The sequence below is a fragment of the Varanus komodoensis genome, unplaced genomic scaffold, assembly GCF_004798865.1.
Source record: "Varanus komodoensis strain SLA01 unplaced genomic scaffold, ASM479886v1 scaffold10, whole genome shotgun sequence".
In the NCBI taxonomy this organism is placed as follows: Eukaryota; Metazoa; Chordata; class Lepidosauria; order Squamata; family Varanidae; genus Varanus; species Varanus komodoensis.
Window position 1 is genome coordinate 4,091,895 of NW_025335269.1, and position 15,387 is coordinate 4,107,281.

Here is a 15,387-nt window from a genome sequence, read left to right on the forward strand (position 1 = left end):
CTTCCAGTGGGATTCCAGATCGAGTGACAGGGTGTGCATGACATGACAATCATGGGTTGCTACCCACAATGGGTCATCATGTCCTGTTGCACCCAGAATGATTTCTCCTGAATGGCTTGTTCATGGATGATAAGTTGCCCCAACAACCCATGGGTTTTGTAGAGGTTGTTGAAGCACAGTGGATGGCTGAGTCATCCGAATGGATGTTCCTTGTATCATAACTACAAGGAATAAGCTACTTGGAAAAGAAAAATCCCTTGCTGCTTTTGCCAGGCAGCTCCCAAGTAACTGCCAATGTCATCTACCCCAAAGTGCCCAAGAGAAACACTTTGGAGCAGCTGGTTTCCCCACTGCCCCCACAATCATGAACTGTTTTAGAATTGGCTTAGCTTTTTCACCTTCATCTTTTTTCTTCAGAGATCAAAAAGTAGATCAAAGGAGCCAGCTGTTAAGATGGCTTTGATGGTCTCTGGGGGAGAAAAATAGGAATGGAAAAAAATCTATGGTGAGTAAAAATTACTCATGATCACAGCAAGAAGTAGGGAGACAACTTGGTCCTCCTACACTGTCCCCTGGGATATCTGTGGGAGGGTATTGAGTGGGAAGAAGGGAGGCAGCCCATGCGGTTATTCTCATGACAACCAACCTACCATGTCTTGTTTCCAGGCATGGGTTAGCATGACAGATGAATGCATCCATTGACTTTTTGAAGGTTCCAAGTTTCTGATCTTTCTCATTGTGTCCAAAATCCACACAATGTTTTATCATTGGACTTGCAGTCTTTTGTTCCTGATGCAGCTCTTGCGTTCATATATTCTCATTTCTCTATTCCAACATCCTAGTCCAGGATTAGCTTTCCTTATCTACAATTGATTTATTGACCTCCATCCATGAATGCATGCCTCATTTTCTCACGGCATAAAGTAAAACCCTGCTATTGGAGGTCATTTAACTTCCCTATTGGAATCAATGAAACTTGTAAGAATACTTGACTTTGGCTAGATCAGGCCATTAGTTTTTGAATTCGGGTTTTGGGGGGGGGGGGTTGTCATACTTCAATAATGTAATTAGTAGCTACCATAATTGGATCCAGTGGCACTGCTCATTCTTAGAGTATTGCCATTGCAATCAAGGCTACTCAAGTTAGTCACAATTAACCTAAACCCCACTCTTTTTGATCAGTTTGTTCCAACTATAACTTTATTTTTGATCCAACCCTATATTGCAGTTTTCAGTCTAAACTATATTACATTGAATTTTCCACATGAAGCTATCACTGTGCTGAATCTACATTAATTTTCATCCTAGAGTTGAGATCTAAGTGTTATGTAAGAAATACTTTCTTTCCTTTTTTTCCTCTTTATAACCTCTGGGGTAGTACAGTGGAGTAATACAAATACACAAGCAGATGCCATGCTTGCTCCAAATTATTTTTATGGGTTTTGAATATTGCAAATATTGATTACAGGAAACGTGAGGAAGAAAATAGAAGAAAAGCCACAGAGCTGCAGAAGGAGCAGCAAAACTGCAAGACTGACAGGGCCCAAGCCCAGCATCAGGAACTTTCAGAGGCAGAGAGGAGTCACACAAGGCTTCATACTCCACAGTGCCCTGTTCGGCATGGTGGAAAGACTCCTTCTGGCAGCAGGTCTCAAAGTCAGAGAGACAAAAGCAAGAACAATGCAGCCACTGTCTTACCAAACAAAGTTACTCCCAACAACCAGTGCCATTCCACAGAGTTACTTGAAGATCATAAACAAAAATCAGGTTTGTAATCTCCATATTGCCTTTTGTTGGGGCTGGTGGCCAACTGTCCATCCCTGTGGCAAACAGGGATGGACAGTTGCAAGAGCAGTTCCGCCTCTGCATGAACAGTGAATTACGGAGGCTCGGGAGTCAGGCCAAAATCTGCTGCTTTAGAAGACCAACTGGGAACTTATTTTGTCACTCGACCTAGCAGAGTTAGTAGCTGAAATACCATTCCCTGGCTTTCTGTAGTCTCTGCACCACAGAGAGAAGGCCAAGATCTCCCCACTGTATCACGCTGCCACGTAGCTAACACCTCTAAGACCTCCCATGTTAAATGGCTATTTTAATACCTAGGGAGGGCAAAAGTCAGCCCGGATATCCCCATAATTATGGAACTGCTTCCTATTCATGGATTTGCTTTCTCTATTTTAAGTCTTGGAAAGGATACTCTTTGTTGAGGCTTTGGGTGATATAAATGACTTTTCATCAGGGGAGCCTTGTACATACATATTAAATTGTAATTTTTATTATCATATGAGAATGGTATTATTACATATAAGTAATGTTTGATCAGTTTGATGCCTTCCCTACATTCTTATAAAAACAATTTCTTGTGCACATGATTAATCCATTCAATTATGCACTTGGCTGCACGTGTTTAAGCTCTTTAGTTTTACATTTTAGCTTTCCAGAGACACCTCCTAGTACCTAAGTCCCTAGGATTATCAACCTCAACCCTATGAGGTGGGTTATTCTGAGATTCTGTGACTGGCCCAATGTTACCCAGTGAGCTTCATGGTCAGGCAGGGGCTAGAATCTGGATCTCCTGGCTTTCAAGTCTAACACTGTAACCACCACACTGGCTCTTGTGTCATGAAGGTCTCAGAACATGGGGCTTTAAGTTTAAAGTAAGGTGTTGACTGGCTGGGTCACATCAGGGCATCAAGTAACCTTCCCTTACTCTGATGGCTGAAGCAATTTCCTACTATAAAAAGAGGATTTCTGTATTTAATTGATCAGTGGCACATGAATAGATCATTTTCAAACTCAGTTTAAAAATGGAGATCTACATAGAGCTTAAGGCATAATAGGGCAAGTAAAAATGGTTAGAACAGGAAGTCTTTGGATGTCTGAGGGATAGATGAGCAAAGGTCACAGGAAGAGATGAGGGGGTAAGGCCATGGGCTAGGGTTAGGGTTTTAATTTTGTAGAGTTTTGGGGAGAAATAAGGAAACCAGTAAAGGGATTTAAGGAGAAGAATCACAAAGTCAGAAAGGCATGGGAGCTGAATCCTTTGGGCAGCAGAGTGCTCATGGGATGTAAGTAGATGAAGTTGAGGCAGTGCAATATAGGAGAAAAAGAAGATTATGTTAGTTGAGGTGGGAGATGACCAGCACATAGACATGTGGTTGCTGAAGGGACCAAAAGAAGGGCCACAAATTCATAATGTGAACAGGGAAGCAGCATGATTTGGCAATAGACTAAATTGGGGTGGGGCTAAGGGGAAGGATGAGTTGAAGTGAAAACCAGTGCTTTGTGTCTGCTTTAAAAGCATGGATGGTGATACTGTCAGTGACTAACCAAAAAAAAAAAAGGAAAAGGAAAAGAGGAGTAGATAAGGAAGATAAGAATGCTGATCTCATACTTACTGGATTTGAGACAAATATTTGAGTCCAAACAAATATAAGAAAAGCAATTGGTCAAGTGTGGTAGGATGAAGGGCTGAAAGATTGAGGATAAAGAAGTGGACCTGGGTGTCATCAGTGTATAAAGTGCTCCAGGAAGCCACTAGAAGAGATGAGACTATCTAAATTTTAAAAACTGTCCATTTAAATACAATTAAGCTTTTTAATATATTGTAACTACAGTGTATGTTTAAAAAATTCCATCTGACAAACTCTTATTAGGAAATAGATTTTTTTTCTTATCTCTGTCTCTCTAGAGGTATCCAGGGCAAAGAGCAAAAGGAAGTCTGCTGGTATCCCTTCCCACTCTAGGAAGAGCAATGATGGGCCTCAGCATCAGGTTGAAGTAAAACATCAAGTTTTATCTGCTACCTCAGGCAGGGATGATAAAAAACACGAGGAACCTATTGCAAGAACAAATGGCACCTTTAGGCCTGCCAGGAAAAGGCATGATTCCAACAGTAAAGCTGCCAGCTCTGTTGAGAAATCTGAAAATCTAAGCCAGCCAATGAACAATGATATGAACCATTTTGAAGAAACACCAGCTTGCATTCAGAAAAGTAACTGCACTAATAGAAGCACAAGGAATTCAAGACAGTATGAACTGGCCCTGAGAAGCAACCCACAGCAGCCAAAAGCAAGAAGCAAAGAGATGAATGATGAGAGATGGTCCTCAGCTGGTTCCAGCAGGCCTGGCAGTGCCCAGGTGGCACGTATGAGTACTGCTGCTGCTACACAAATCAACAAGGTGGCAGCTAGCAAGGCCTGTCCTTTGCTGGCTAACAATGCGAGGACTATGAGGCTTATGTTCTACAGAATGGAAGTCGACAGTGGTCATGGACGCAATGCAAAACCGGATAGGCAAGTTCTCATGTCATCCAGGGATCTGGAGGATCGATTGGACCTTGATCAGTGCAGAGGTATTGAGCCTATCCCATTAGAAATCCGGATGCAGATAATAGAGAAGGAAAGGGCAAGAAAAGAACTCTTCCATAAGAAGAATTGTGCTGCATACATTATTCAGAGAGCTTGGAGAAGGTAGGGATACTTTATTGTTTCTTTTTTCCTAGTTTATTTCTTTTTAATTACAATTTAACATTTAATCATGAGGTATAGCCTCGCATATACTAGTGCAGTTATACTTTGCATTTTTGGCATACTTTGAGTGACATGATGCCAACTTTGCAGTTGGTGTATGAAGCACAGTTAAAGGAGGCCTGCAACAGGCAAGATGACAGAGTAGTTAGCCACACTATTGAGTTTATCTCCCTCTTGTCACCCTCTAGCTATTTCACATGTCAAAACAGCATGTTAGCAAAGGGCTCAGGACTCAAATATCTCCCTTTCCACACTTCCAGCTATCATGTGCAGGAGGAATTTGTGCATCTTGTTTCTGATGCTGGGACAGTTCACAGTCTCAGGGGAGGAAATTGTTCTTAGTAATGGCAGTACTAAGAGCAGACTAGCCAAAATAATAAACAACTGCAAGGAATGAGCAGGAGAATGGTAAATAGCAATAATGTGGATGTGGATCAGTGAACATGTGATTAAAAAATAAATAAAAAGGAGGATGTAGACAAGGAAGCTACAATATAATGAAAACAAGAAGGGTCACCTTTATATAGGAATGTAGGCAATGGGAGAGGAGTATTCCTGAAGGAAATTATAATAAAGGGTTTTTTTTTTTTTTACAAATTATGTATATTTAGCATTGCTGATATGAAAGTTTCCAAAAAGGCAAAGTTCCTGCAAAAGGACAAGCTCCCACATCAAATGTGATCTATGCAAAATCACATTTGGTACCAGGCAGTACACCATCTAATCTCTTCCAGCATAGTGACGCCATAAAAGCCCTGTCTGGAAGCACCCTCAAGTGGCAGCTGGTGACCGTTTGGCCTGGTAGGACAGAAAAGAGCAGGCAGTGCCAACCCGACCAGAATGCTCCTCATCCTCCTTCCTTGCAAATACTGTAAGGACACTTAAGCCAGGCATTAGAATTATGTCGCATCTAGCAGAACCCATGAATAGTGTGCCCCCCTCCCCCGGTTCAAAAGGGTTGTGTTTTGTCTCTTTTGGTTTTGTTCTGGGACAAAAAGTGCCTGACCACCAGCAGGTCTTACAGCCTCACAATCTTCCAGTTCAGCACCATCATGTCCATGATTAAAAATGGACCAAATTGTTTACATCCTTGAGATGTTCCCATTCCCATGTACCAGCTGGGAGCAGTATCAGCTAAAGGCCTCTCTGCCAGCATCATCTTTGTTGAGTCATCTTTTCAACTGAAATGGGTTTCAGCAGGCTGCTATTTTACCCAGATTCATCTATGCAAATTGCCAGACCAGAAGTTAAGTTTATTGCATGTCCATTCCCCAGCTGCTGCCTTATTTCCAAATCAAAAGAGATACAGGGTTGTCTGCTGCTTCTAGCACTTTCCACCTGGTTTGAGAATTAGTGTTGAAACTGGCCTGGATGTCCTTCTACCTTTCCAAATGGGTTTTCCTAGGTTGATACAGTGACATAAGGTCCCCCTACTAACACTGTCCATATAGTGACATCCTTGCAACAAAACCAAGAAATGGACTCCTGATCGGGAGAAAATATTGTCTGCACCAATTGTTCCTTAATGTAAAATTGTGCAATTTACTGTACAATACCAGACCCACAGTCTGGTATTGTGAATATAATTTCTATTTTCCATGTTTGTAACATGTGTAGTTTAATAATGGCATCTCAAATTAATGGATGAATCTAGAATTTAAGGTAAGCCTTATTTGCTCTTATGAAGAAACTATTCAATTCCGCAAAGGAGAATGATCCCATTAAAGCAAAATTATGTTTCCCCTGTTATTCACAGTATGGACTTGAAAAGAGATCCCATAAAACAGGCATCTCTCCTCTTTCTTTTCTCCTTCCAGCTACCAATTAAAGAAGCAGTTCCTTAAGCTTTTTAGTGTTAAGCAACTGTGCAAGAAAGATGAAGAAAAATGGCGGCAAAAAGTGGCTGCCTTTTGCATTGAGGTCACCTGGAACAAGCGGCTGAACCAAACTCCTTTGAAAACAGTTATCTCCAGCAAAAATGCAAAGTCCATGAACAAAAGCAACTCAGGTGTGACCTCCACTCCAAAGCCGTCCACCCTGAAACAGATATATGGTAAGAATGCATGTTGAAGGTTCTTTATTTTGGAGAGATAAGGATTTGTTTAATAACATTCTTTTAAAACATCATAGATCCACCAGATATGGAAATGGTTTTTTTCATACTGATGGGTGGTACTATGATTTACTTGAAGAGGTCTGAATATTCTAAAGCACTATGGTCTTGCTGTTCAAAATATTATTCTGTTTGAAAACAAAAAGCTAGACAGCTGTGTCATTGGTATTGGCCATGACAATGAAAAACCCACACTCAGTGGGTCCCTTACTCTATAATGAGGGCAGAGTATTCTGGACAACTGTCAACATCATGCTTAACCTGAAGCTTTCAGACCCATTGTAGATATCCACTATTGGAAATGGAATGGAATTTGGTCTTATTTTGCAAGGCAGTTCTTCTGCATTTACACACTGGTATTCGGAAGCGTGTGTATTTTAAAACCTTGTCAGTGCCTGTTGCAGCACCTTATCCCCCTTTGACTTTTCCACATTTTGTTGTTACAACCTGGACTGAAATGGATTTAATTGGCATTGTTGTCACAGAATGCACAGAAGATACTGAATGCTGTGATGGTGCCAAATATTTTTATTGTGTCACAACCATTAAGTAAACCAAAGCAAAACCGACACTTGACAAACAGTGCCTTGACAGCTAAAAGACTAAGATTACAACCCTGGAAAGATAAATGCACCCTCCCTCCTGCAATAACACAATAGGCAGAAGATTTGGTGCAACTCTCATTTTTTTAACAAGTGGCTTTTAGGCATAGCTTACAACTACATGAGGAAAACTATACGGATATAGGGGTGCCTTTGCCAATGTATATGCATAATTATTGTCAATCACAATAGCACATTCTACTATATATTAACATATAGAGACAGACAATATAAGTGTAACAAGTACCATGGATCCCCCTTTTTTTCTTAAATACTCTTCAAATACATTTTTTAATTTCTTTTTTTAATTGGGGTTTGGTTGTTTTTGTATTGCAGAATAAAAAATAAAAATTGAAAAATGATGCTATCTTGTGCTGAGTCAGACCATTTGTCCATCTAACTAGCAGTGGCTATACAAGGCCCCAGGTGGAGGGTCTTCACTGCCATACTACCTGAGATCCATTTAGACAGAATTGCTGGGGACTGACTTAGCAACCTTTTACAAGGGAAGCATGTTCCCTGCCACTGAGCTGCATTCTTCCAAACAGATCCTGCACTGGTAGTAAGGCTGCATATGGGGTAGTTCCAGATTACCAGAAGCTGTGGCTCTAGTTGCATTAAGATGTACTGGGTAGCATACATATTTGCATGGGAGAGCAGTTACTCTACCCTGTACCTAGAGCCAACAGGTTCAGAATGTTGTGTTCTGTTTCTCCAAATGGGCATGCAGCTGTAGAAGAGCAGTAGAGCTGAGTTTTGCAATATGCTATAGACTGAAAACACGGCTATTTCCTTCAGACATATGTTCCGTGTAATAAGACTCTAAGCATCTAGTGACTTTCTTTCACCCTTTTATTCTACTCTTAGAAGAGTTTGTCTGTTCACATGAATTGTTCATTAAGAATTCCTGGTTTTGCTCTCCAACTGTGAGAGAGGGAAAAGGTTGATACCTTTTCCTTTCCTCTTTTGTTTCTGTGCCTTAGTTTTCAGCCTCAAAGATTCTTCCTGATACATTTTGGAAGAATTCTTTTTTTAATGACATAAACATTATTTATGTTTCAGTGATACAGATCTCAAGCCATTTTGAAAACGGAATACACTTCAGTCAGTAAATACAGCAAATGAATTGGCAGCTAAGAAAAGGAAAAAATACATATACTTCTGCATGTACAGTGACTTTGCATACTTGAAAAACAAGCAATAAGCCACTTCAGATGCTGGCCTAGGTGCAAGGGTGGCAACAAAACATTATTCTAATTATTTTTATTTATACTATGCATAATTATGTTAGGTGCTCTTTGCATTTTGACTGTTCAAATAGTACAGCTACAGCGAATGATTGATGTACAATGCAAGCATGTCTAATTATACATGCTTTTTAAAAACTTGTTTTAAAGGACGCTCTCAAGAGGGAAGAGTGTATCATCCAGTGAGACCTCCTTCTTCAAATTACAAAGTCTGTGAATTGCAGACGCTAGCAGGTACAGTTCTGAAGTGTGCAATAAGGTATCCTTAGACGTGAAATTAGGGCTGGGGCAAAATACAACCAAAAGGGAGTCCTGAGAGACATTACGAAAGGTGACAAAATTGTCATACAAGGTTGGATGAGTGGAATCTCAAGGGACATTTCAGACCTTTCAGAAACATCTTTGTTGGCCCCCTAAATCAAAATAGGTGAATATCTGGTGGAGCCTTAATTAAAATAGTATATCTTAGGCTAGAAACAAAATCAGACTAATGTAATTTCCTCGCTGTGTTAATCAGACCTATTTGTTAAATGATGAGAAGAGATTAGCCATACATAACAGCTTTTTCAGTGCTCTTTGCCATATTACCCATTCTCAGTGTTTTAAAACATACTGTAGCCTGAGGTCCAGGGAACACTGACCACTAAAATAATGGAAACTACAAGGCAAATTGCAGGAGTTCCCAACTTCCATTTTTTAATCTTCTAAGTCTGTCATAAAGCCTATTGGAGATACTGATTTTAAGAATTAAGAGTAAATGCAGCATACCACTGGCTTGGCTGTTTTGTAAAACTGTATGAAAATTACACTAAAATAGGCTATTTAGTTATGGACTTTCAGTTCACAATGCATTTCTTTTCTCAATTTTCTTGGGAGCTTGCTTACTATTTTGTAATGATTTAGCTGGCCCTGATGAGGGTATTAGTCTATTACAGATTTTTAGTTTTCCCTTATGTAGCTTTTTAAAAAAAACCAGTTTGCACAGTGTTGAATTACACTGTAAAAATTGGGAAATATTACTCCATGAGGGAAAATAGTGTGTTAACTGAATGGTAGCATTTTGGAAATGCACAAATATTTCTTAATGGTCTGCTGTACATGGGTGTGTAAAGAGTAACACTCGTTTCATTTTAAATTTAAACTCATATAATCTGTGATGCAAAATTAGCACATTCCATGTTAATCTTATAATACACTTGTCATTTCTTTTGATTAAATTGGCATATGGGGTAATAATTCCATGTGCAAGAAAAACTTGCATACATGCTGATAAAGTCATTGCCAGTGCATTTAAAATTCTCTTGGTGGAAGTCAACCAATAGTCACAGAGAAAATGATTTCCAGCATGAATGTGACAAATATTTTGCTAAGAACTGCAACACAGAGCATACCAATGAGCTTTGTTTAGTGATTCTCAGAATATTGGGGTTAACTAAGCTTTTTGGTATTTGTGACCGGTTTATTTTAGGACAATTTTTAAGCATAGCTTTTAAATATTATATTTAATTTTTCAGAGAGAGTCCTGAAAAATGTTACATTTCACTTTTCATAGAATCAGGGCTGGGAGAAAAAACTTATCAAGCCCAACCCATCCATGTCTCCATGCAAGCTCAGCAGTGCAGTCTCTGACAGACAGCTGCCTAGCCTAGCAGTGAAGGAGAACTCACCATGCCTCAAGTCAGTCTGTTGCACTGTCAAGCACCTCTCACTTTAGGAAGTTTCTCCTGATGTTTGGCTGAAATCGGCTTCCTTTCAATTGCCCCTTTTGGTTCTTGGCTAGCCAGAGAGCACCAGAGAACAGCCACGCTCCATCAAATGCATGAGAGCCTTTCGGATGTTTGAAGGGTACTCTCAGATCTCCCGTCAATCTTCAGTCTAATTATACCTCATTCTTTCAGTCCCTCAGAGGACTTGGTTTTGATACCATTCAGAAGCATTTTAAAATTAAAGCTGCCTTGTTTGGGTGTGAAAAAGGCAGGTTGCTTACCTGTAACTAATTCTTCTTTGTGGTCTCTGTGCAATCATATATATGAGCTTTGTGCACAGACCAAGGCATAAATCAGAGAAAAACTTCCACAGCTCAGCAACATGTAGTGGGTGGGAGCCCCACCCAGAAGTCCTGATAAGAGGAGGGTGCTCCTACCTGGTCCCTCAGTTCCCTTTCAACTGCACACACACACTTGTATCAGCAATCAGACCTCACCTCTCTCAGCTCACACTTTCCATCTACCTTTTTTCCTGCCCAGCATTTGGCAGAGATAATTTATGTATCATGGATAGAGGAATCAAAAGTTTATGGAAAAGCTTTTTCAAACGGTTTCCAAAAACTTGTAAAAACTGAATTATTGTCATAGGTTAAGGATCCACTAAATGCCTCAATACCTAACTGTTCATAAGGAGGTCAGAAAGAGAGGATGAGGTCATCTAGCACTGGCTCCACATGACATCTGTACCATTATGACATCACTAAGTGCAATGGCATGAGTGATAACATGATGGTACCACATGGCGTGCCACAAATAGTTGTCTGCCTGGATGGATCAGCACAGATGGATCACTCAAGTAATAGCTGGAGATTTCACATCATGCCATTAATTAAAGGTCTGTGTGAAAGTCAGAGGATATACATTCACAGTAATTCCATTGATGCCAGAAAATACCATTGCATTGAATCACCCTTCGCCACACCTTCACCCACAAGGCATGAAAAATATAAGTACTTTCCTGAATAAGGTAAATGCATACAGTGGTACCTTGGGTCATGAACAAAAATTTCATGAAAATTTTGAATTGGGTAACAAAATCTGCTTTGGGTGGCAACCAAGATCGTAGCCATCTCCCCACCCACTCGAGTGGGGAAATGGCCACGATTGCAGTCGCGTTCGTGCAGGGAACACATGCATGATCACGGCTGTGCTGTGCTGCGCCCGTCTTTCCTGCAGGAGCGCACCCGTGACCACGCATGACCAGGAGGGGTGGGGAGATGGTCGTGATCTTGTTGGTTGGGGGTGGGGGAGATGGCTGAGATTACGCCCATCTTTCCTGCAGGAGCATGCCCATGCCAGGGTTTCTTTGAGAAGCACCACCCCAACATAAATGTAACAAACAGAGTGTTGAATCTGATGAACAATAACGTGGTCTCTCATTTCCGGAGGGTTATGCAGCGCGGGAAAAAACAAGTGACTATAGACAGATTTTTCACCAAAATTGAACCTGCAGCTAAGAGACAAAGAGAGGAAACCCCTGAAAGAGATCTCCCCAGTGTCCTTATGGAGGGGGACTCTCCCTCAAAACAATCACCCCCCCCCCACCTAGGTTAGTGTTCTCCACTGTACTGTACAGTACTTTGTTGTTCTTTGTCACTTTGTTTCAAAATTTCTGAAAAAAAATAGTTACAGAACGGATTAACCTTATTTACATTGAACCTTATGGGGAAATTTGACTTGGGTCACAACCAATTTGGGTCACAACCAGAGTCATGGAACAGATTAAGTTCGTGAGCCAAGGTACCAGTACATTTTGTAACAAAGGGAAAAAAGAGGACAGTGGGTGGTGGAAGTGCCTACTTGCTCTTGCCCAGGCAGTAGCATTCTATACAAAGAAATAGATTTAAATCTTCCATGCAAATTATTAGTGATAATTTGAACCTACATAGTCTGCCAGCATTAAACAAGTCTTAATGATGAGAACTAAACTCCTCCAAAACTGTATCTGTTTTAGGATCCAGACCAGTTGGGTATGAAGCACCCTAGCAGGTAACAAAGGCAGGTCTAAATAGAGACGCAAACATCACCACAGACTCAGCATTTGGCTGGAATGCATGAAATGCTTTATTTATTTTTCATACAAAATTCAGCAGTTGGCATGGTGGTTACATGAAACAATGATTTCAGTAAGGTGTTAAACAGCTCTGTAATTTAAGATGCAACCCAGGGTCCTCCTGCTCTTATCTGGGGGCCATAGGACTATGTGGAGGTCCTGTGGTTTTGGTGCTGAGACCGCAGACTGAGCCCCTGACCCATCCCTTGCAGGCAAGTACAGAAAGAACTATGCTGCCTGCCCCTCCGAGGATGCAATGGGGCCTTGAAGTGGAGGGGAAACGCTCAGATTTAAGAATTTGTATACCTTAAGATCCTTGCCTTGTTGTTGTTAGTCGCGTAGTCGTGTCCAACCCATCGCGACCCCATGGACAACATTCCTCCAGGCCTTCCTGTCCTCCACCATCCCCTGGAGTCCACCCCAGCTCACACCAACTGCTTCAGTGACTCCATCTAGTCACCTCATTATCTGACGTCCCCTTGTTCTTTTGCCATCTATTGTTCCAGCATTAGGGTGATTAGGGTGATGTCTCTGCTTTTTAGTATGCTGTCTAGATTTGCCATAGCTTTCCTCCTCAGGAAAAAGCGTCTTTTAACTTCTTGGCTGGAGTCCCTGTCTGCGGTGATCTTGGAGCCCAGGAAAATAAATTCTGTCACTACCTCCATTTCTTCCCCATCTATTTTCCAGGAAGTGAGAGGACTGGATGCCATGATCTTAGTTTTCTTAATGTTGAGTTTCAAGCGAACTTTTGTGTTCTCCTCCTTCACCCGCATCAAGAGGCTCTTTAGTTCCTCTTCACTTTCTGCCATGAGAGTGGTATCATCTGCATATCTGAGGTTGTTGATATTTCTCCCAGCAATCTTAATTCCAACTGGTGATTCATCTAGCCCCACCTTTCTCACGATGTGCTCTGCATACAAGTTAAATAGGTAGGGCGACAGTATACAGCCTTGCCAAACTCCTTTCTCAATTTTGAACCAGTCAGTGGTTCCGTGCCCAATTCTCACTGATGCTTCTTGACCCGCATACAGGTTTCTCAAGAGACAAATAAGATGGTCTGGGACTCCCATCTCTTCAAGAACTTGCCACAATTTGTTGTGATCCACACAATCAAAGGCTTTAGCATAGTCAATGAAGCAGAAGTAGATGTTTTTCTGGAACTCCCTAGCTTTCTCCATGATCCAGCATATGTTGGCAATTTGATCTCTAGTCCCTCTCCCTCTTCGAAATCCTGCCTGTACTTCTGGTAGTTCTCGGTTAACACATACTGCTAGAGCCTAGCTGGTTGGATTTTGAGCATAACTTTGCTAGCATGTGAAATGAGTGCAATGGTGCGGTAGTTTGAACATTCTTTGGCATTGCCCTTCTTTGGGATCAGAATGTGAACGGACGTTTTCCAATCTGGTGGCCACTGTTGAGTTTTCCAAATTTGCTGGCATATTGAGTGTAGCACTTTTACTGCATTGTCTTTTAAGATTTTGAATAGCTCAGCTGGAATACTGTCACCTCCACTAGCTTTGTTGTTGCTCAGGCTTCCTAAGGCCCATTTGACTTCACATTCCAGGATGTCTGGCTCGAAGTCAGTTGATCACCCCATCGTGGTTATCAGGGATGTTAAGCCCTTTCTTGTATAGTTCTTCTGTGTAATCTTGCCACCTCTTTTTAATCTCTTCTGCCTCTGTTAGGTTCCTGCCATTTTGGTCCTTTATCATGCCCATCTTTGCATGAAACGTTCCCTTCATATCTCCAATTTTCTTGAAGAGATCTCTGGTCCTCCCTATTCTACTGTTTTCTTCTATTTCTTTGCACTGTTAATTCAAGAAGGCATTCTTACCTCTTCTAGCTATTCTCTGGAATTCTGCATTCAATTGGGTGTATCTTTCTCCTTCTCCTTGCCTTTTGCTTCCCTTCTTTCCTCAGCTATTTGTAAAGCTTCCTCAGACAGCAATTTTGCTTTCTTGCATTTCTTTTTCTTTGGGATGGTTTTAGTTGCTACCGCTTGTACAATGTTGCAAACCTCCATCCATAGTTCTTCAGGCACTCTGTCTATCAGATCTAATTCCTTAAATCTATTTGTCACCTCTACTGTATATTCATCAGGGATATGATTTAGGTCATACCTGAGTGGCCTAGTGCTTTTCCCTACTTTCTTCAATTTAAGCCTAAATTTTGCAACAAGAAGCTCATGATCTGAGCCACAGTCAGCTCCTGGTCTTGTTTTTACTGACTGTACACAGCTTCTCCATCTTTGGCTGCAGAGCACATACTCAATCTGATTTCTGTGTTGATCGTCTGGTAACGTCCACGTGTAGAGTCGTAGGATTTAAATAATTCTTAGTGCTGGCTCATAAATTAGCCTCTTATTACTCTGGAACTTTTAAGCTAACTTTAGATGATAGACATGGATCTGTTGTTGTACACCCCCTATATTTAACTATTTAAATGCCAACTTTGAACATTCATAGCCTAGAGCATGGGTCCTCAAACTACGCCATGCCCATTGATCCAGCCTGCCATAGCTCGCCATGCGTGTGCGTGTGGCGAGGTGCCAGCTTGCTTGCAAGATCATTTTGGACTCACTTGTAGAAAAGGATCTCCTTGCGAGCAACCCAGCACCTTGCCAGGAGATCCTTTTCTGTGAGCAAGGGGGATATCGTCTTGGAATTGCTATTCAAAATGTTTGAGGACCCCTGGCCTAGAGAAACTTAAGACACAATTCTAGGCATACTTAGACAGAGAAAAATTATGCTGGGTGTTGTTGAACTTTTTTCCTTTCTGAACATGCATAAGATTGTGCTTTAGAAATTCTTTACGTTACTTGGTGTGATTTAGTTTATGAAATGCAAGTGAGCACAGGAAAATGTTGAGGGAACAGTCATCAACTAGGCCAGGGGTCCAAAGAGCCATTTTACTTTTAGATCACCAGCTTTGCCAACTGAATACTTTTGCCAGAAGTTAAATGTATGTGTCAGCTTAACAACAGCTGAGGAGACTGCGGTGTTGATAAGAATCTTCGTAAGCTGTCAGCCACAGACTCATCCCCCCACTCCCCTGCCCACCACACCAACTTAAAT

At 41.2% G+C, this 15,387-nt stretch overlaps 1 protein-coding gene across 13 annotated transcripts in view; it reads left to right on the forward strand.

The window, feature by feature from the left end:
- INVS (inversin) overlaps nucleotides 1-15,387 on the forward strand; it is a 203,775-nt gene that overhangs the window by 167,255 nt on the left and 21,133 nt on the right. For 11 of the 13 annotated variants that reach the window (XR_006416889.1, XM_044452971.1, XM_044452988.1 and 8 more), the window contains 4 exons: nucleotides 1,469-1,767; nucleotides 3,692-4,472; nucleotides 6,350-6,585; nucleotides 8,645-8,728. Coding sequence is in view for 12 of the 13 variants with exons in the window: in XM_044452971.1 (XP_044308906.1) it covers nucleotides 1,469-1,767; nucleotides 3,692-4,472; nucleotides 6,350-6,585; nucleotides 8,645-8,728 (1,400 nt within the window). In the remaining variant the exon portion in view is untranslated. The remainder of the gene's footprint in view (nucleotides 1-1,468; nucleotides 1,768-3,691; nucleotides 4,473-6,349; nucleotides 6,586-8,644; nucleotides 8,729-15,387) is intronic. The other 2 variants (XM_044452991.1, XM_044453007.1) reach the window with 1 other exon arrangement.